The sequence below is a fragment of the Microtus oregoni genome, unplaced genomic scaffold (genome assembly GCF_018167655.1).
Source record: "Microtus oregoni isolate MIOR12 unplaced genomic scaffold, Mior012 000013F_ref0000133, whole genome shotgun sequence".
Classification (NCBI taxonomy): domain Eukaryota; kingdom Metazoa; phylum Chordata; class Mammalia; order Rodentia; family Cricetidae; genus Microtus; species Microtus oregoni.
In genome coordinates this window covers 48,100,932-48,124,056 of record NW_024543072.1, presented here as the reverse complement: position 1 = coordinate 48,124,056, position 23,125 = coordinate 48,100,932, and the positions used below count along the sequence as shown (strand labels likewise).

Below are 23,125 nucleotides of genomic sequence, written 5' to 3'. Positions count from 1 at the left end.
AAAATAGAATACATCTTGACAATTGCTTACAGAGTCTGTTACCTCCATGTACAGTGTATTGACGTTTAACATGTTAACTTGAACATATATGATTACAAATATTCAAGAAATCTGTTCTATTGATATGTATTAAAATTAAAAAATATGGAATGTAAAAGTTATGGAGCTGAGTGAATAAAATGTTATATTGAAATGCCAAAGACCCACGCTATGGGTTACTGCCTAAAGGGGAAGTAACTTTCTGATAACATAGCGAGAGGTTCAGATAATTTCACAAAACCACTGGGAATGTATCTTGAGTATTTGATCATGCTAAGCTCCAACAAGGATCAAACAAACTTACATCTGTACTGTATTTCAGAATAGTGGGGTTTCTTTTTTAACTTTAAAATTGATACAAAAAAACCTTGAAAGGAGATGTCTAAGTCGTATATTAATATTTTAAAAATCTTAAATTATGCCATAAACTTTTATCAAAACATATAATAACTGGTTTTACTCTTCTAAGAATAGCCAAATGCTGGAAAAATCTATTTGAATTAGTTTTTTTAATATTGTTTCCATGAAAATATTCTTATCTGCTATGCTACTATACAACGTCAATGAAATGTCCTACGAGCTGATCAGAATAATCTTTGGGAAGTAACTGCTCCAGTGTAATAAATAAAGAAAACAGCAAAGGACTCTTGTAGGCCTTACTGAAAGATACATGACCATCGTTGGATCAGACAGACATCTCAGCAGTACCAAGGAACAAACAGGTTACAGAGTACAGCACCATTTTCAAGTTGCCAAGATTGCAACTGTTCAAGAGATAGATAGCTGCAGGGGTCCTCGATTGCCAGGATTAATGCAATTTAAATGTTCGGACTAGGTGCTGGAGTACCTCCTAGTAGGGATAGGCAGACACTGCTATATAAACTATGAATGTGGTCTGATACTCAATGGTCCCATTGGCACTGTAGGATAAAGCTCGAACCTTCATGCGATAGGTCTCTGCCTCTCGTAGTGGGCGTGTGGTGTACACGACTCCTTTCAGATTTTCATCCCTTAGGGCAAAAGGAACAGTTGGCTCCTCATCTACCATGAGGAAAGTTGTCCTGGGATGCATTACTCCATCCTGTGTGTATGCGACCAGCCGGATTAAATCTTGATTGGCAGCTATTCCAAACGGGAGAGAGACAAGTTTATATTCCAAGGCATATGGGCTCAAGGTACATTCCAAGTCATTGGGTGGGCAGTTCTTAAGGCAGAACCTAAGGTTAGAAAATAAATGAGATGCATGTGGTTATACATTTCGAAGGAGGATATGACACAGGTGGTCACTATTCATGGTCACTCTTTGTAATTTGTTTACTTACAAAATGTGGCTCTCCCCATGTCCTAGATCACTAACGCAAAAGAGACGATAGGTAGCTAAGAGAATACCCCTCTACAGTCAAATATCGATATCCCAGCTTTATTAAAACCAGAAGAACTGGAGTTCCTGAAGTAAGCAAGAATACTTCAATTCTTTATGGTGGGGTGCTGGGATTGGATGAGGGCCTTATGTGTATTAAGTACATAGTCTAGCACAGCTCCAACAAGATCTCAGGAGCACTGGCCGTAAAATGAAAAGTCAGTTTTACAAACAAAAGCATCGCACATTCTTGAAAACAAGGGCTTCTTAGAAAGAAGACTGTATGCTACATGATAACATTTATCCTAATGCTGGTTGAAGGTCGAAATAGGGTGTACAGTTATTTGGTTTATTTTTCTTAGAACAATTAGAGGTCACTTAGGATTTCTAGGCGGGGGCATGACTTCCTTTTTAATATTTGTTTCTTATTATTTTACATTAAAATGATTTCCCCCTTTCATAACCCACGCTGGGTCATAATGACATTTAAATTATTTTTCTAGACATCCAGAGGAGAAAAATTATTTTATAAAAACATGGGTTCTTTAGTCATAGTATTTTTAGATACATTGTAAACATCTATATTTTTAATCCTCTCTTCTTTTTCCATTCCTATGATATTAATTACAAACAGGTTTATGGAGGGTTTTACGCAATACACACACACACACATGCATGCTACCGTAACTTGAGGCATTCCTAGGAAGAAAACAAAGTGTGAGCTTCAGTGAGCATCTGGCAATGAGCAGGGACCATCTAAGATAAACATTATCCCTTGTTTTCAATCATCCCAGTTAGCTTGGTACCTGGACAGCATGGAGAAAAAATTAGAACAGTTTATCCAGCACCAAGAAGACTGCCAGACACCAGCATTTGTAAGGAAGACATCATCGTTGGGCAGACTATCGACTCACCCATGTTTCTCTCATCTCTTGCTCCATGGTGAGTCACCATAGCAACAGAAAAAGTACTTCTTGGAACAGTTTACCTGCTGACAGTACTTACCAGCTTGAGGCAATACAAACGAATGGGGAATTTTCAAAAGAAAGGCAGGCTTTCAACACCATAAAGCATTTGATGTTGTGGGAGAGCCCTGGATGCCACACTATGACTCCGCGGTGGGAAGCCTCACCCAGGAAGGCTTGGCAATCACAAATGATGGTTTGGTTTGCAGCGGGAGCTGCTTAATGAGTTCATCTCTTGTCCATTTATAGAAGGAACAGGCTGCATCCCCACACAATACTGATTTCCTGTAAGTTACACGTGACTATAGACAAGGCTTAGGTTGGTCAAAGAGAGGGTTCCCAGAAGCATGTCTGGGATAAGAAAGTGAAACGTACCCCAGAACAGGATCCCGTTGATAGTTGGGCGGGCACGGCGTGTCAATGCACTGGTAGCTGCCTCTCATGTTGAAACACATGCGATTCGGCCCACAGCGTACATTCTGCTCCAGGCACTCATCGACATCTAGGGACCACAAGGCAATATTAGTGGTCACTCGGGACCATCGTAGCAGTCACTGGCATTTCACTGGCATATAGAGGCAGCTCTCAGATCTTGGTCCTCCAATGAGCTTGTTTGTCATAGCCAAGCTTTGGCCACAGAAAGGGGAGAGGGATTCCTGGTTTAGTTATTTCCCCGATTGCTCTGAGGACACGTCTCTTTGATAGATGCTACAAGTCGAAAGAAAACTAAGAGCTGCAGAACTGAAAGGGCAGATTTTAGGGTCTCTTCTATTTGAAAAGCAGAACACACACGAGTTTGTCAAGGAAATAATATTAAATAATATTTTAGATACACGCTGACCTAGCCGAAAGAAAAAAATAATAATAAGTGATTAGTAAATACTTTGCAAAGTGAAGAATTTTCCTTTTTATAGTATGAGCAATCCTTGTGTTATAAATTCAAATTATGGGGAGGGAAGGAAGATAGTGAAAATTAAAGGATTCATGCTGCAAACTCATGGGACACTGCTAGGTAAGTCAGATCTGAGAGAGAGAGAGAGAGAGAGAGAGAGAGAGAGAGAGAGAGAGAGAGAGAGAGAGACTGTAAAAAGAAAACCCTAAGATCAAATAATTGGCCCTCAGGGTCCAAGTTTTATCAAACTGAGCAGAACCTAACTGCTCTGACGGCGGAGTCCGCCCCCAGCAGAGTGTCATGTGATGATTTCAGGAGCAACAGCAAAAACAGAGCAGAAATATTCAAGTAAAAGACATTGTTTCTTCTTTTTTGTGGTTTCCTCACAGAGTTATTAAATGGAAACCCTGATGTAATAAAATAAAACCCAAGACTGAAGGAAACTTTCAAGCCTTCTGAAAACATTTTTTTGTGCCATAATTCTTAATCCTGGGAATATTGAGCACCGAGGGTGAGATGTGTGTGGCCTGGAACCGAGAGAGATTTCTGAGTGAGTGTCCACAAAATCCAATAAACACTTTGAGGTATTTTTTAGAACCTACAGTTATTTTGTTTAATCTTCTCACTGTGGCAGCCTGCACCTGCCTGGTGGTACACGTGGATTTCCACCAGTGTGAAGGCAGGCAAGCATTTCGGGTAATCAATTCCCACGCCACCATTTCCCAAGTTCACCCTCCCCACATCAATCTGCCTGAGAACTTCATGGTCTGAATCCCTGCACTTAGGAGGCAGAGACAAGCGGATCTCTGTGAGTTGGAGGCTAGCTTGATCTACAGAGCGAGTTCCAGAACAGGCTTCAAAGCTACAGAGAAACCTTGTCTTGAACCCCCCCTTAAAAAAATCCCCCAAAACAAAAATGTAGAAGACAGAACTCCTTTCAAATGCAGTGTCAATATAATATTAATTTTTTTCTTTTAAAAGCATATCCTTTTATTAATAGTTTTCAAACTAGCATTATTTGTCATGGATAAAAGTCTATTTGAGTTTTCTTTTTTTGATATTTGTGGTGCATGAAATCTGGCTGAGGTTCTTGTAGTCTGTCCTCGTTGATTTTTAGTCACATATTGATTGCTCACACTTTTTGTATTTTTTAATTTTATAGCCGATGACTTCCACTTTTGACAGAATTCTCTGTCTTTGTTCCCTATGATACTGTCCACTGTAATTTCCTGGCTCTTACTGACAAGGCCATTACCACAGTATAAAGCTTAAAAAAATTCCCGGATGAAAAACAGCCTCTTGCTCCTTGTAAATGCCTCAAACACTTTCTAAAGCTATAAAGAGACCCCTAAGCGATTCTTTAAAGAATTCTCTAAAAGGCAGAACTGCTTTCTCTCATGTCTTTTTAAAACCACAAAAGTATGTAACCCATTTCCATTGCAAATGCTTCCCTGACACCTGGTTCTGATTTGTTCACAGCATTTTCCACTCTGTAGCTCAAATGAAAACTGAAAAAATGTTTTGAGCTAAATGAAAGCAATTAAAAAAATGGTATGATTTAAAAAGAGAAGTCTCTCTAATGAGTGTATCACATAACCCTTTAACTTTGCTTAAGGGATTTTGTGGTTCAGTTGATAATTCTAAATGCCTTGGTATTTGCCCTGCATCCTTTGGTTCCTGAGAGAGCTGTAGGAAGAGTAGTTGTAATTTGGGTACTGGTGCTCTTAATTTTTTTTTTAAAGTTTGAGACCAGGTCTCGTTATGCAGCCTCGGCTGGCCTCAAACTTACAGTGATCTGCTTGCCTTTGCCTACAGGGTGCTGGGATGAAAAGGCATTTGCCACCAAACCCAGTGACACTGGCGTTCTTTAAGAAAGATGTCTGGGCTGAATCAGTTCTAGAGTATGGAGAGTTAGCACTTCCAGTTCCTGCTCCTGAGTACACTGCCTGTAGTGTTTACAGCACCGTAGAAAAGACAAAAGGGCATTGGAGAACATACAATCTGAGGTTTAGTCTTGACTACACTAGGGTATTGGGGTTTGTATAGTCATCTTAAGTAGTAGTTTTATTTGTATACATGACTGGGAATCATATGCATGTTTCTGACTCCAGTTATTGTGTAAGGTATATTCTTAATAATGTTCAGTGATTGATGGATGAGAGCAAAGGCTCTACTGAGTTCAGACTTCTTCTCCAGCCCCAACAACCTAAGTGGGTAACCTCAGACAGTATTACGAGTAGGGAAGAGAGTGACTCTTGGTACATCAGGTAAAGCCATCCTCGCTACAGATCTTGGTTTCCAGGGCACATCTCCTACAAACTGCATTCCAAGCAAGTCTTTTGTGAAGTTGAAAAAGGGAAAATTCAATCTCAATTTTATTGCAACTGACAAAATACTCTCTTAAAGATTTTATAGGTATACTTTTCAAAATGATATAGTTTGTATAAGATGGAAATTAATAAAAGTCAGGGACATACATCATGCTTCGATTTTTTTTTCATAAAATTGAGGGAGGTTCTCAAAAGAGAGTAATAGGCTATTTCTTTTCAATCTAAGTATATTACAGTATAACAAATCACAAAAGTACTCTTTTCTTTTTTTGTTTTCCACAAAAAACAAGGAGATCTGGTGATTGGTATTTTTACCTCATATTTTCACTATGCTTTTCCCTTGACCTCACTATGGAACCTATAATCAGTATTTGGATTTATTTAATTTTGTCTGCATTAGAATGCAAGCTCTTAAAGGGAATGACTACCAAGTCATTTGTTTTCATCCTTTACCTCCAGCGGAACTGGTATATGATTGTGAGTCAGTACATGCTTGTGAGTCTTCATTTGTAGACTCCAAGAATGAAGAGGTTATCACCATTTCTCTACTGATCACCCTGGAAACAAATCTAACAAGAGAATACAGAGTGGTCCTTCACCCCATCAGTAGTCAGTGCTCTAATTCCTCTTCTCATTTTCCCTTCCACCCTCGCCAAATGGTGCAAAAACTTTTTTGACAAGATGTGACATGTTCCCTTTAAGTACGAAAGATCTCTACTATGAATTGGGTTAATGATTCTTCAAGAAAGACAACACCAAGTATGTGCCCCAATTACTTTCCTTCATGGAGCCACCTCTCTCTTGCTTTTCTTCCTCCCAGAAGTATTGCTTAGATTCACATCTGACGAATGAGGATGGAGGAAGAGGAGCAGCCAGGAGAATAATTATTTACAAAATCTTCTCATATCTTCCACCATCGTTTTTAATGTCAAACTGGAGCAATGAACACTCTAGGCTCTTCTCACCTTGGCATGTTTTCCCATTGAGCATGAGTCGATAGCCGGGTGGGCAGACACACTGGTAACTTCCAATGGTATTTTTACACTCATGTTGACAAGTATCTCTGTTCTGACATTCATCAATATCTGTTCAGAAAGAAAACAGAGTGTATAGTGATGCGAAATGTATGCAGAATCAATAGCAGAGCCATCAATACAAGTGGCTGACATAAGATACATTTCCAGCTGGTTTTACATTCATGCTTAGAGCTATTATTCATCAGAATATGCTTTTAGTGATATAAATGTTAACTTTGTTACAATATGCACCATACTATGCTATAATGTACAAACAGTTCTGTATCATCATAAATGAACATATATGTGCTGAAACCTCAACTTTGTCTTTTTTTGTTGTTGCTAAATTGTATTAAAATGATAGGGGTGACAGATTTGTGTAAGATCCTAATCCACCAAAGAACTAACCTTGTGCTAGAATAGGAAAATTTACCTGGAAGTTTCTTTTGACATTAAATGGAAAAAGAGGTATCCATTTTTAAAATTATTATTTTATTATTTCATGTGCATGAGTGTTTTGACTACATGTATGTCCGTGTATCATGGCTGTGCATTCCATATGGAGTCCAAAAGAGGTATTGATTCCCTGGGACAGGAATTACAAACTGTGTCAAGATGGTTTGTGGGAATCAAACCCAGTTCATTTAGAAGATCAGCCAAAACTCATAACTATCTTTCCAGTCCCTGTTTTTATTTCATGTAAACTTTAGACATCAGTCTCTCTCTCTCTGGATCTTCTCCCTACAATGTCTATACATAGCTTTCCCATATGCAGGTATTTTTAAGTGGAAATGTTTCCATATTTGTGAGAAACAGTTCTCAATCTCTTTATATAATGGCAAAGTATCAGTGGTAAGTACATGTCTATAGCTGTGCTAAGTTGGGCAGCCCCTTTAATGTCTCGAGATCTCAGTCAATTCTGCCAAAAGAGAACATGGAGACCACCTGTTCTGCTTTGTTGGGTTTGTTGGAAGATTCTTACACTGCAACAAGTGGGAAAATATTTATAAACCACAAGGGAGGTGTTATCATTGAATCAATAAATATTACACACACACACACACACACACACAATTGAAAGTACAGTAAAAGTAGATGATAATTCAAGTTCAGCATTTGTTTTTGTATTCCAATTGTGATTTGTTTGGATCATCTCTCTCATGGTCCCTGAGTGCACACTAACCAATGGAACACTGAAGAATATGATGACGTGGGAGCAGGAGTGTAGACGAGTAGGGATAAAGATAAGACAAAGTGAGGCCTGGGAGATGTCTCAGAGCATGGATCTGCTCTTGTTGTGTGCTCTGCACATGCGGAAAAGAAACTGTAATGATTCATATTCAGCAAATATTCGCTTCCCATGTTGATACATCATTTTAGCTAACAAAAGTATTCATTCCATAATTTGTGTGAGTTATTTTTGTCTTTCCTCTTTAAATGTTTGCTTTAATCTAAAACAACAACAGAAATTCAAATGATTTTGAACTGGAAGTCGTTAACACAGAGCCTCACAACATATGAATTTTAAAGTGGCCAAGTGTGACTTCTGCTTTCACAACTGAAGCAAACTTCATTATTTCTGTCAAGCCCTGTGATCAATTGTTTAAAAACTAAAATTTTCTCAAATCTCACAAGATTCCACAGGGTCAGTTTAATCCTTTGGTAACTTGTCTGTCCCAGATGCTTAATTAAAGGCAGTCTGTGTTTGCTCTAAGTTGCTTTTGTTAGATGATTTCAGAGCTGTCTGCAGCCCCAGTGCGAATATCTTTATTAGCCCCAATAAAATGTTCACCATATTTTAGGAAATATCCAAACTTCTTCATTATCTCCCCAGTAAGTGGAAAGATTCATAGGTTATTGAGTTATAAAAGCTGACTTTAGATTTTCTATGACTGATTTATTCACTCTAAAATAGTCTTGAACAATGTATGCCTATCAAAGGAAGATAATTCTGATGCACATAGTATTGGTGTAATACAAACATCAAGAAGAAAAAACTTCATTAGTCTCAGTATGATGGAGATGCAGATATAGGCATGATGGAAAGGAGAGAGCTGGGTTATTAGACTCTATATGATGGAGATGCAGCTATAGGCAATGATGGAAAGGAGGGAGTTGGGCTATTAGACTCTGTATGATGGGGCTGCAGCTACAGGCAATGATGGAAAAGACAGAGTTGTTACTATGAGAACCTTTCTAATACCGTTGTTTACCTTCAGATGTTAGAGCACAGCAATCAGGTGATGCATGATGTGAGGGTGTGGTTTAGTTCACTTATAGCATGGACACAAACAATGATTTTGAGGAAAGAATAAAAATAGAACAGAAAATAAGAACTTGTCCAAAATGAAGACAAAAGTGGAATGGTGGCAGGCTATAGAATTCCACCAGTAAGAATAACTGGTCAGAAGACACTCTGGAAGACAATGTGTCACTAAATGACGAGTGAAAAGTTTTCACTAGAGACAAGAGTCAGCTCAGAACTGTAGGTGTGGAGAGCTGCCAAACACTTAGAACGATGTGAGACACAGAGAATTAGTGGCTGTGTGGTATTTGTTCACACTGGACCAAATGTAGGGCATTGCTAATAAATGCATTGACGTTTGAAGAATTTGCCATCGACTGTGTTCAGTTTTGGAAAGCTCATCACAGAACAAAGTTCATATTACCATAATAATACATTTTAACTACACCAGGATAACTAGAAAGAAAAGCATTGGAAAAACATGAATGCAATAGCCAAGTATGAAGCTCACAGTTTCAGAGGATCTGGAAGATATAGCTTAGCCCAGGCAATAGGAGAATCTGGGTCTACCTAAAGCTAACCAAGGAAACATGTCAGAAAAGATAATAGGATGGAGAAGAGCCGAAAAAGAAATGAAAAAAAAGTCAGAAGGAGAAGAAAACCTTAAAACACTAAAAAAGTTTAAACAGAAAGTTCGTGCCACTAAGGAGAAGCAATGTGTAGAGCATGTGGAGATGCTGTGCGGAGGAATGGGCTGGGCTAATGGTCTCTGAATTTTAACAGGATTTCTTCCTTTTCCTGTTTGCTCTTTTTTGCCATCTAACAAAATAGTGGGGCTAACTGCTATTTGCTCATCCTTCTTGATGCCTTAGCTCACTGACATGCAAAATATAGCTGCCTACCAACGCTTGAGTTAAATATACAGCAGATGGCAATGTTTACAACTTAGCTGAAAATAAAGTCTCAGTTTTTCAGGGGAAAATTACAGTTAATGTTTGTAAAAGTAAGTTACCAACTTGTGAGTTTAGATAAAGACACTAAGCACACATTCCGGAACAATGCAAACAAATCTTGCTCTGGATCCTATTATCTTTCTATTCGTAAACATCCAAAACAATCAATTGGGGAATTCCATTGTGAGACTAGGAACAACAGACAATAGGATGTCGGCTGTTAGGCAGAGCAGCTGACTAAGTCACTAAAACTTTCATATCTAAGCCACTGGTCTTGCATCAGATGAACCTACCATCTGATCGCTTCATCTTATGCGACAACATGTGTAGAGTCCTAAAACTCACATTATGGACAATACTGACATTCTGACATTTATATGTATGTAGGACTTAATTCAGTAGCACTTTTAGAGAGTGGTCAGAAAGAGAAACAATATAACAGAAAAGATTATTAGAATGCACACATGCAAATACAACATTTATTTAGATCAAGTCTATGATCACCTTAGGTGCCAGGATAAATGTCTTAAAACTTTGAGTCCATCCAGACTTGAGATCAGATATAATTCGGGGCCCCAAACACAGGTGTTTCAGACATGCTTAGACTCTGGACAAGAAGTGAGCTCACAGAAAGGAAATGCAATATGGCTGACATTTACCTACACATGTCTCATGGTTTGCCTCAGAGCCTTCAGGGCAAGTTTTCCTAAGAGTCCTTCTATTCCTGGAGAAAGACGCTCTGCTGTTTCTATACTCAGAGTAGGAGCTGTAGATCTGGGAGTGCTGTCTGTAATGCTGCGGAGGTTGATAGTCACTTCTCACAGGGGAGAACCGGGCAAGGTTATAGCTACTGTACTGAGTGCCATAATCCGACAGCCTTTCCAATCCAGCGCAAGATTTCCCATCCCCTAACAAATGTTGTCCTGGTGGACAGACACACTTGAAGCTGCCGGGGCTGTTGGAGCACTGATGTGCACAGAGTTTAGGTACTTGCTCACATTCATTAATGTCTGCTCGTGTGCCATGATACATAAAAGAGAGAAAAGAAAGCATATATACACACAAAACAATCAGTCTGTGAAACAAACTAAAGACATCACATTACTCTCAGCGATAATGCCAAGGTTTTAATCACTCAGTTATGCATACTTAGAAAGAATCTGTGCCTTTTCCTATGAGCTTTTTTCCTATGCACACATTTTATTTAAACAACCATTCCAGACACTAGCTCTGGGAATCCATCTTCCCTCTCCATTACTGTTATAGCTTTAAGACCCAGTCGGCAGTTTCAGCCTTGCCCTCTTGACTTCAAAGGAAATCCAAGCTTGGATGTGTATCCATTTGGGCTAAGCTGACATACATCTTTATATGTAGCATGCAAGATTGCATTTACATATTTCATCTTATTTTGGGCTATTAATATCGTAATGGATTTAATTATGGAAAAATTATAAACCCCACACTCAGCTTTCTGAATTAAACTAGATAGGGACATGCTACAATATTAAAAATGTTTCCTCTTCCTTTGAGAGTAAGATGCAAAAGGGATGAAATCTAAAAAGAGTAATTTATAATGAAACAAAATTATTTAAATGTCTGTGTATGTCCCAATAAAATGATATGCATATGCATCAAAAATTTCTTTTTATAATGATTTATCTTATTCTTATTTTACTCATGTGTATGTGTATGTTTTTTCCATGTGTTTGTGGGTGCCCTCAAAGGCCAAAAGACGGTATAGGCCCCTTCGAGCTGGAGTTGAAGGCACTTGATGTGGGTGCTGGAAACTGAACTTGGCTCTTAACTACTGAACCACCTCTCCAGTCTTTCCTTTCTCTCCTTTGACTAACTGATCCCTCAAATATACTTCTAGCTTTCCTGGTTGTTTGGCACTGTAGGAAACACTCATGGGCTTAGATCTAGTTTTTATGGCTCTATAAAGATCCATGTGCTCATTTATTTATTTTCTTTTTTGTTGAATACATTTTTTATTTTTTAAAAAATTATTTATTTTCTTAAATAAGTGAGGTTTGTCTTTCCACACTGATCGTGGACCTAGTAACTGATTTCCTACCTAGCGGCAGGAGGGCCCATTTCCAAATGAAACTTACCTCACACAAGGCCTCTCCTTGTCTTCCTATTACAGTTTGAGGAAAATCTAAGCTCTTTGCTCTGGCCTCTTTGTCGTCTGCCCAGCTGTGCTCCAATAGCCCAGGCCCTGTGGACCCCTCTGCGTGTGACCAGTGTGACCCCATCTGCAAGGCTGTGTGGCCTGTTTCTCTTTAGCTTCTGTTTAAACCTTCACACACTAGTTGCCCCTTCAGCCCACTCTCTAGTGAAGTGCCACTCACCCTGGCCTGTAGTACTATTTCCTCGGCCCTGTTTGAGTTTCTTAGATTATTTATCATAGTCTAAACTTGTACTCATATTTATCCTGGAAGCCCCTTTCTCCCCATGGAAGGTAAACACCATGAGGACAGAAACCTGCTCTACAGTGTATAGTGCTAATTTATACAGCCAAGAACACCAGGCAGAACAAACGAAGTGATCAGTAAACTCTTCTTGAAATAAAGAAGCAGTGGGTATTGGTGCCTGGCCAAGTCTGGTCACTGACAAAATGTGTCATATAAGGAGCTGTGCCTGGGGTGCAGAGAAGCCTGCACTCAAAAGCTGAAAGCAGGTCCAGGGAGGGCTGAAATTATACGTCAGGTTTGCACTCAACCATCTTCACTAGATTTCCTGCAGTTCAAAGTTCCTGATGCATGGGTTCTGCCGTAACTACAAGCTGGAAGCTTTTCTGTTTCCAATTATTAATTCTGATTTAATAGTTAAGCCAAGTTCTTTTTCCTCCCAGATATTAAGGGAACGAAGGCACAGAATCACATTTTACTAAGATAAAAACTCATCATATCTTTGAAAATTTAGAAACGTTTTCCTTTTTACTTATATGCCAACAGATGAAGTGTTTTTGCAGCTCATTCTGAAAGCTGAAAATCGGGAAACAAAACTAATTCTTCAATCCATTACTACAGTGGCAGGAAAATATTAGAAAATGTTTAAAAATAAGAGTTTTTTAAAACCCATTCTAGAAAGGAAAAATTAAAATGAACATTTTAAACTCTTCAGGGTAATGACCTTTCTTTCTTCCTCAATACAATGTTAGATTTGCAACTACTGATTCAAGTGCTGAACAAATAAACATTCCACTTCATACATTAGTGTAAGGGCTATTCAAGACATTCAGTTACAAGATCTAGACAGAAAGCTCTAATCTCTAATCAGAAGAATAAAATGATGTGTTCCACATTTCTCCTATTAATATAATAATTTCTAAAAGTGGTGCTGGCATGAGCATTTGCTATGTGGAAAGTACTATGCTAAGAGCAATATTAAAACAGATGAACTGAGATTTTATAGAGGGATTTGCTGTAAATTGTATAAATAGAAAAATGAAGCAACCAATTGCAAAACAGATTATAAGACCCCAAAGCAAATATCAAAACACCATTAGTTTAAAGTCCATATAGTGTTTTACTTCACTTAAATAATGTGGAAAGGAATGATTTAATAGTTCATTTTCTTGATTACACATGTACTAATTTCTAAAAAGTATGTGGTTATTGTGTGTGTGTGCACGTGCATGCATGCATGTGTACACACATGTGACAGACAGAGAGGGGCCTCTATTCCTTTCTGCCTTGTTGCCTAAAGACTTTGATGCTCATGGTTTTGGCTCGGCTGGCTGGCCAGTGAACTCCCAGCACTCACCTGCTTCTGCTCCCCAATACTAAGCTTATAGGCAAACAAGGCCATGTGTAGTTGGTTTTCTTTTTTTTTCTCTTTTGAATCCCCAATGGGAGCTGGGGGTTCAGACTCAGGTTTCCAGGCTTGCACAAGTAAGCACTTTAACCCACTGAGCCAGCTCATGGTTATCTTCTCCAGACATTTCCCAGTAAGATAGGCTTACTGTCTTACTCTTTTGTCCATCAGGACTCAGATGGAAACAAACTGACTCTTGGAAGAACTGAATGAGATATTTTTAGTTCAGGGAATGGCACACAGTGAACACAACATATTTTAGATAATGTAATAATTATCGGTTCACTTAAATTGTGTGTTCATGTCTTAATATCTTATGCTTAAACTTTCATACTACATATACATATATTTCCTAACTTATAAAATGTATTTATGTCACATGCATAGAGAAGTAATAGGATAATCACGAGAATCAAGCTGCCATGGCTGTTATATTGGAAGTTCACTTTGATATATACATTACTTAGGAAGCACTCAGGAAATGGCCATCATATTACTTGAAATGCCAAAATATTAAATTCAATGTGAAGTCTCTGAGGCAGTAACCACACTATGTTACAACTTAGCCAACTTATATTATACATCCACTAGGTATAGCAAGAGAGCCTGACCATATGTGTCTAGTAAGGTCGGGTAACCCTATCAGCAGCTGTATTACTCTGGAATTGTTAACTTACCAATACAGGGTCTTCCAGCTCCTTGGGACCGATAGCCCCTCGGGCACGCACAGCGGTAGCTGCCTCGCGTGTTCTCACATATCTGGTTATATCTGCACTGATGGGTTCCATCTCTGCACTCATCAATGTCTACAGACATGGGGGCAATAGAAAGCAACATTTCTTCTTCAAACCTCAAGTCATCATACTTAAGATTCACGTTCTGCTGATGGTTAAAGTTTGTGTTTCCCACTGTACCATTGAGAGTGTTAAATTAGGACTTAGGACTCGGCAAGGACTGGGTTCAACTCTCAGCACTGCCATTGTGAACCAGCTCTCCCTACCCCCTTGCTTTCTACTGTGGGAAGAGTTGTTGTTTTTGGTTTTGCTTCTTTTCTGTACTTCAATTTCTGTGGCCCTCTTATTTGTTCCAAAGGTCATTGTGTAGGCAGATTTGGAGTCATAGAGCTACATGGCTTCTGGTCCCCAGTCCCACAGCTGCAGCTGCCAGCTGGACACCCGCCACTTCCTCTCTGGGCTGCACTGCAGAGCCAGCATGCTCCACTCTTACCCTTACCCTCTTCTTTACAGCATCAGCGTTCCTTCGGGGCCAACCATGGCTGCTAGTCTCAGAGTCATCTCTAAGTTATTTTTGCAGCTGGGCAGTTCGGTAACCTTCAGCTGAAGCCATAGATCTCCACATTTATATTCTCACTGAGCCAGACTTCTGCTGTTGCTTCTTATTCTGGTATTTCAGTCCATGTCATTTCTAAAACCTTAGACTTAATTGTAGAGTCAACACTCCTAAAACCAGACACTTCTGTATGCTCTGGCATGTGATGCTCAGAATGGGCTGCTGCTCCACTCAGTTAGCTATCTGCACAGCATTAGAGCTACAAAGTATTTGGAAGGTGATGGTCCAATACTTGTCCCTAGAAGTTGTTAGGTTTACAAACCTTCTTTGCACCTCAATTAGCAACAAGAGGTCAGTATTCCATGCCTAGTTATTTCTTGTGAATACAGGGCCTTCTTGCCTCCCCTTTCATCACAAGCTAACAGTCCGGTCAAACTGAAATTTAAATGCCGTAACTTCCATGGTGCTTTTGATAGTCTTACGTATGATCGCATGATTGCTCTCTTGGGCACTGCTCAATTTCATTTGTATCTTTTGTGGTGTTTTCATTTTACCTTGTATTGCAGAATTCTTCCTCGCCTATTTTTTTTTATAGGAGAGTAAACCAAATTTACTCTGTTTTTACTTATTATTACATTTACTTATTCCACATGCCACCACACATGTGGAAGACAGACAACAACTTCTGGGAGTTAGATCTCTCCTTCCACCACGTGGGTCTCAGGGATTGAACCCAGGTGGTCTGGCTTGGTTATAGGACTCTTTACCTGCTGATCCATCTCCGTCTCCCCCTTGGTTTTTATTAATTACTGTAGTTTTTAGTTTTATCGATTCATGTAGGCTGGTACAGAATAGATAAACAAAGAAGAAACTTAGAAGAAACAAAACTTATTTTATATTCTAAGTTGAAAATCAATGACATCTGGTGATTTTGCAAGCTGGTATGGAACAGACAAGGAATAAAGCTGAGGTCAATAGAATTTGTATATTTTCTTCCTCTTGATGTAATATTTAAAGCAGTTCTAGAATGATTATATTTTAAAATAAATGTCTACAAATATATTTTTTCTTGAGCTTTGCTGTGAAGTTCTAAGCAGATATGCTAAATTTAAAGTTAAAAATGGCATGAGTTAATTCTAATCCATGTAGACACTAAACTTTGTAAAAAAATGTATGATGGATGGGAGCTCAAAATGGTTGCAAGTTCACATAATGGGCTTCCCTTCCCTTGTATGCATGATGTGGGGATTCTGGAGCTCAGGCATGCCAGGACCTAGGGGAACTGATGGAGAAGGATCTTCTTGTTAATTCAGTTTATGTCATCATCCTATTCTAGAGTAGATGCCTTCCTTAACTTGTTGTTGTTAAAAAGTTCTCTGTCTCAGGGAAATAGCATGGCACTCACCAATGCAGGTCCCATTTTCAGCCTTGGTCATTCCGTTTGGACAAAGATCAATGCACTTAAAGCCACCACGGGTGTTCTTACAGTGCTGGTCTTGTCTGCACACGTTCTGTCTACATTCATTCACATCTTGATAAAAGAACAACAGTAAAACAAATAAAGTAAATGAATGATTCCACTTTTCTGGAGGAGAAAAGGTTCCTTAGTAAGGCAATTATAAATTAATATACACGTGTGTAACACAATTGCTGCACATGGTAAAAGTGATTAAGTCTAACAAAGTTTATTAATTAATTTTACTTTAAATCATAATGAGAAAGTATTGATTCACAGAGTTGGTAGATATCCTTATATATGATATAAACTTAATGTGTATATACACATATACATGTATATATAAAAATTAATGTGTACACATATATATATTCACACACATACACATAAATATATATTATGTTGTAAGACCCTAGTGGTTTTATCATTCAAGCATGAAACATGGCATTTATCAAATATCATTTGATTCTGCTTTTTGTACAAATTACAAGCATAGGCATGACTGGTAGCCTATATTTGAATAAGTTCTAAGACACTGCGTATAAGATTTAGATAATTCAATACTGAAAAATTAGAGGAGTTTGGAGAGATGGATGAGTGGGTGAGGGTGCTTGATACATAAGGATTGGGGTTTGAATTTCCAGAACCCATGTAAGAACCTGGGTGTGGCTGCATGTGTACTTCTAACCTCTGTGCTGTAGGAAGGCAGAGATAGAACGGCTGGGGCTTGCTGGCTGCCTGGTCTAGCTGAAAAAATAGTGACTCCAGTTTCAGTGAGAGATGCTGTCTCAAAGGAATAAGGCAGAGAGTGATAGGCCAGGTCACGGATGCCCTCTGGACTCTGCACATGAGCACACAGGTGTGCACACACACTCTCTCTCACAGAGTTACACCAATATCATCACAGTGAATTCAAAGTCAGACTCTTACCAATGCATTTTCTGCCTCTGAGTTGATAGCCAGCTTCACATCCACAATGGAAGCTTCCTATGACATTGAAACAGCGCTGGTGACAGGGGCTGGATTCCTGACATTCGTTAATATCTGTCAAACACAATCAGACTTTCAGTATACACTGTCAGAAAAGCTGAGTAAATCCATCCCAAACGTTTAATAACATTTTTTCTATGTGCATTCCTATATCTCTACTTTCTTTTTAAATTATTCTTTGTTTTCTAATCAGATTATTTTATACAAGTTATACATGATTTTTTATAGCTTGATTTTCTCATTCCTGCACAATGGCTGACGGTGTAGAGGAGTCATCTCTCTCTTCCTGCTTTGTAGTTTAGGATCTACTCTTCTTGTGTCTTCAAAAAAATGCTGGTATCAGCTTTGTTGGTAACTGCTGAAACCTTGAATCAACCATGGTGTCTTCCAGTAGGCGAAAAATAAAGTGCGAAATATTCATACAGTAGTATGTTACTTGACCCTAAAAGAAATGTATTGTGAACCCTGCAAAGAGCCAATAAGGACCTTAATTACTAAGCAAAAGAAGAGAAGCCTGTCTCACGGCCGTATACTGAAGAATTCCAGCAGTATAATAGTCTAGACTAGGAAACACTATGTAGGCAGTAAATAAATTAGGGTTGGAGAGGCAGAGACGGACACATGGGGTGTAGAGGATTGGAGAGACAGGGGCAATGGGGTTCAGAGGGTTTTGGGGATCATGAAACTACTATACCAGCATCAATTTGTGGAAATGCACAGAATGTCCAACACCAAGAGTGAGCGATCGTGCAAAGAGTGAACTCTGAGTGGTCGCGACTCATCAGTGATGCAGTTCATCAAAATGGAACAAACACAATACGGTGCAGCAGGAAGCTTATAGAGGTGAGGATGCGCATAGTGAAGAGGGTGTCAGGAAATACGTGAAACTCTACTTTCTGATAGTCAAAAAGATTTATTTTAATTCTTAGATATGTTTAGGAGTGTGCAACTGCACGTGGGTACATGAATGAGAGTGATGCCCCTGGAGCTCCAGGAGGTTGTGAGCTGCCCTACACTGTGCTGGGAACCAAACTCACAGCTTCTGACAGAGAAATAGGTGCTTTCAAAAGTTGAACCATTTGAGTTTTGTGCATGGTGATAGATATGGATCTATTTTCATTCTTCTACAGATTGACATCCAGTTTTGCCAGCACCATTTGTTGAAGATGCTCTCTTTTTTCCATTGTATACTTTTAGCTCCTTTATCGAAGATCAGGTGTTCATAGGCTTGTGGGTTAATGCCAGGGTCTTCTATTCGATTCCATTGGTCGACTTCTCTGTTTTTATGCCAATACCAAGATGTTTTCAATACTGTAGCTCTGTAATAGAGTTTGAAGTCAGGGATGGTAATGCCTCCAGACAAACCTTTATTGTATAAGATTGTTTTGGCTATCCTGGGTTTTTTGTTTTTCCATATAAAGTTGATTATTGTCTTCTCCAGATCTGTGAAGAATTTTGATGGGATTTTGATGGGGATTGCATTGAATCTATAGATTGCTTTTGGTAGAATTGCCATTTTTACTATGTTGGTCCTCCCAATCCAAGAGCAAGGGAGGTCTTTCCATTTTCTGGTGTCTTCTTCAATTTCTTTCTTCAAAGCATACAAATGGATGGAAATAGAAAACACTATCCTGAGTGAGGTAAGCCAGACCCAAAAAGAGGAACATGGGATGTACTCACTCATATTTGGTTTCTAGCCATAAATAAAGGACATTGAGCCTATAATTCATGTTCCTAGAGAAGCTAAATAAGGTGAATCCAAAGACAAACACATAGGCATCCTCAGGAATATTAACCTTCATCAGGCGATGAAAGGAGACAGAGACAGAGACCCACACGGGAGCACCGGACAGAAATCTCAAGGTCCAAATCAGGAGCAGAAGGAGACGGAGCACGAGCAAGGAACTCAGGACCACGAGGGGTGCTCCCACACACTAAGACAATGGGGATGTTCTATTGGGATCTCACCAAGGCCAGCTGGCCTAGGTCTGAAAAAGCATGGGATAAATCCGGACTAGCTGAACATAGCGGACAATGAGGAATACTGAGAATTCAAGAACAATTGCAGTGGGTTTTTGATCCTACTGCACGTACTGGCTTTGTGGGAGCCTAGGCAGTTTGAATGCTCACCTTACGAGACCTGGATAGAGGTGGGCAGTCCTTGGGCTTCCCACAGGTCAGGGAACCCTGATTGCTCTTCGAGCAGATGAGGGGGGGGGGGACTTGATCGGGGGAGGGGGAGGGAAATGGGAAGCGGTTGTGGGGACGAGGCAGAAATCCTTAATAAATAAATAAATTAAAAAAAAAAGTTGAACCATCTCTCCATTCCTTCTGCTAAATCTTGATTTAAACTTCACACTGATTTAGAAACAAAAGCCCTATTAAAATAATCGAATAATGAACATCTTGGTCTACACCGAGTCTTCTGCAGTGGGGTGCTGAGGAACAGATACAATTAGGTTGTGTTGCATAATCTGCTGTCCTAAATGGTATTAAGCAAATGGTATTCTAAACTACTGTGCTACAAATATTAAAAACAGTTATGAACTATATCTCCATAAGAACTTGTCAAGCAACTCCACTTTCAAGACATCCAAGCTGTGGCTATCCATATCTAAGTTCTGAGAGAATGGAGTCCCATTAGCCCTATGGGTTCCAGTTCTTTCCCTTTTATATGACATTTGTCCCTTTAAAAGATTCAGAAAGTCTAAAGCTCGAGATTGGAAGGCTGACTCAAAGGATAAAGGGGTTGCCATAAACATGAGGACTGGAATCTGAATCTCCAGCACTCATATGAAAGCCAGGGGGGTGTGGCGTGGATGGGTGTGGTGTGGGGGTGTGTGGCAGTTTACACTTAATTCCAGTGCTAGCCAGCTAGATATACCAACAACATTAGAGAGCTCAAGTTCAGTGAGAGACTTTGCCTGAGTACTTAAAGTGTTGTGCAACTGAGGAAGAACCTAAGGCCAACCACTGGGCTCCACACAGATGTGTACACATGTGCACAGCCAACTGTACACTCACACATATGTAAGTACACATACACGTAGCACATACAGACATATACATAGCAATACATACACACACACACACACACACACACACACACACACACACACACTATACCTTGACAACTTAGCCCATCAGAAGTTCTTCGGAAGCCTGTTCCACAATGGACCACACAGCGATAGGATCCAATGGTGTTGTCACAGTCCTGACCAGCATGACAGCTATGTCCACCCAAAGCACACTCATCAATGTCTACAATAGAAGGCGCCATGACATTGAGGTGAGTTGAAAAACAAGTAACTTAAGAACTTGTTGCAGTGCAGGGATTAGAAACCACAAAGCATTTGAAAATATCAAAGAATAAGAAAAACTGAATGTTTTGGTTGACTCATTTGAAGTGACTTGGACAGTTAATAAATTCATAGCAGCATGCTGTGATCTACTCGAAAGCCGGTTGCTGGATCAGACTACTTATGAATTAGGTGACTTTTAACAAATGAGCTCCTCTCTCTGAGATCTCCAGTGAGCTATCCCAGGCATTCCTAATTTCTGGGTGTCCTTATAAAGGCGATGGCTGGCCAGTATTCTCTTTCTTACGTTCTCAGTGCAATGACGACTTTTCTGTTTATTGCAAAGCTGTGGGAGGGGAAACTGGTCGATGACTGGCCTACCATGTTTTTCCTAGGTAAGGGTGTCTTGGTCATTGGACTAAGGTTCTGAGACTACCTTGGCAGGTTCTTCCATCTGCAGCTATCGTGAGACCTTTGGGGCAGGAGCAGTAATAGGCTCCCATGGCATTGTGGCAGGAGTGGGAGCAGGGATTGCCAGCTGCGCATTCATCTTCATCTAAAAGAGAAAAGAAAAAGGACTGTCAGTGTGCAAAACTCCTGCTTCCTAGGAGCTGTTCAAGTCCATGAGAATGATCATGTTTAGATGCCTAGGAACTGGATCAAATATCACAGAGAACACTTTAAGTGACACAGGATGGAATTGTTATGGAGAAATTAACTTGAAATCTCAAAGTCATTGCTGATAGTGATAGCTAAAATATATTTATATTTGCTGTAATCTAAAGGCTCCTTAGCAGTTGCAACTCATTCTCCAAAGCATTCTTCAGAGATGGAATTTTTAGGAAACTACTCTAATTTGCATGACAAATCTGGAGAACAGAGATTAAGTGAAGGCCAGAGCGGAGACCTGAATGCAGTCTGAACGCTACGTCTTCCAGCCCACTATGTTATGCTGGTCAGCGCAAGAGCAGCACTATGCAGGACAACAGGAAATCCTCAGCCATTTACTACACTGTGGCTCCCTGTGAAGAAGTCTCTTGCAAGGGACCTGTGGGACAGAGCTGGTTTTACGGTTCCTGTGGGCCCACTATTCCATCCTATCCATGACTGAGCAGTTCTATGGTTAGGCGAATTTGTGTTGGATCACTGAGAGTTCACATTCATTGAGTTGCTGGATGGAGATTAATTTCCTCTGCTCACTTCACTCTGTACTTGCTGACCATCTCTGATACACTAGACTCTGGCCAAATTGAAGGCACACGGGCCTTATCAGCGCACTCAACTTCAAGTGTAGTCTGCCATTTGATAATAGGCAATCTTCAGTTTATTTAACTTCTCTGCATCTCCGCTCTTTAGCTATCAGGTGGAACATTCCTAGGCAGCTGTGGTGATTAAATACCTAGGAAAACGGCAGCAGCCGCTGATTAAAAGATAACTTTTAGCTGAGCCAGAGAGATGAATCAGCAGGTAAAGGTGCTTGCTGTCAAGCCTGATGACTTAAGCTTGATTCCTTGAAATCACATAGTGGAGAGAGACATCTGTCTCTTACAAATTTTCCTCTGGCTTTTTCAGGAGCTATGGTATTGCCATGAGCCACGGTATTTCCAGAAGCCACGGCACTGTCATGAGCCACGGCACTGTCATGAGCCACGGAATTGTCATGAGCCACGGCACTGTCATGAGCCACGGCACTGTCATGAGCCACGGCACTGTCATGAGCCACGGAATTGTCATGAGCCACGGCACTGTCATGAGCCACGGCACTGTCATGAGCCATGGCACTGTCGTGAGCCACGGCACTGTCATGAGCCACGGCACTGTCATGAGCCACGGCACTGTCATGAGCCACGGCACTGTCATGAGCCACGGAATTGTCATGAGCCACGGCACTGTCACAAATCACTGCATGCCCCTTCCACACAAAATAAACAAATGTAAAGGAAAGATACCTGTTGCTGACACTATATGAAATGAAAATATTTTATTCATTCCTATACTCACCAGCACAAAAGGGTCCCAGGGAGTCTAAGGTGAAGCCAGAGGGGCACTGGTTACTGCGTTCTCCTGCCAAAGCGAGAAAAGCACAATTAACTAGTCTGTTAGAACACCGGCACCCACTCCTAGTATCGCCTTCCCTGGAAAGATATGTCAAAGAAGAAACGATGAAAAAAAAAAAAAACCAACCACAGTGTTGGAAACAAACAAGAATGGAGAACTTCATGTTTTTTCAACCAAGAGTTAAATGAACTAGTCCAGAGGTTGTTGGCAAGCTGACACTGAAAACAAATTTTCTGTTTAAGTTATGAACAGGAATAAAAAGAAAACAAAATAAGTTATTCTGTAATAGCTAAAGAGAATCCAAGATAACTGTGTGTGCCAGGCACAGCAACAGGTGCATCCTGCTGTCCCGACCACTGGTGCACTTTCATGAAGGAGGAAAGATGCTGTTTCAGATGCTTGCTAGGGCAAAC

General features: G+C 39.9%; 1 protein-coding gene across 1 annotated transcript in view; it reads right to left on the bottom strand.

The window, feature by feature from the left end:
* Positions 1-841: 841 nt before the first annotated feature.
* The window catches only part of Hmcn1 (hemicentin 1), a 441,231-nt gene continuing 418,947 nt past the window's right edge, over positions 842-23,125 (bottom strand). Inside the window, exons 98-107 of the mRNA XM_041662626.1 lie at positions 22,656-22,718; positions 21,091-21,210; positions 20,482-20,616; positions 17,296-17,409; positions 16,315-16,440; positions 14,297-14,425; positions 10,460-10,810; positions 6,552-6,671; positions 2,740-2,866; positions 842-1,256 (exon numbers count right to left, since the gene is read on the bottom strand). Of these exons, the coding sequence (XP_041518560.1) occupies positions 890-1,256; positions 2,740-2,866; positions 6,552-6,671; positions 10,460-10,810; positions 14,297-14,425; positions 16,315-16,440; positions 17,296-17,409; positions 20,482-20,616; positions 21,091-21,210; positions 22,656-22,718 (1,652 nt within the window). The 3' untranslated portion in view covers positions 842-889. The remainder of the gene's footprint in view (positions 1,257-2,739; positions 2,867-6,551; positions 6,672-10,459; positions 10,811-14,296; positions 14,426-16,314; positions 16,441-17,295; positions 17,410-20,481; positions 20,617-21,090; positions 21,211-22,655; positions 22,719-23,125) is intronic.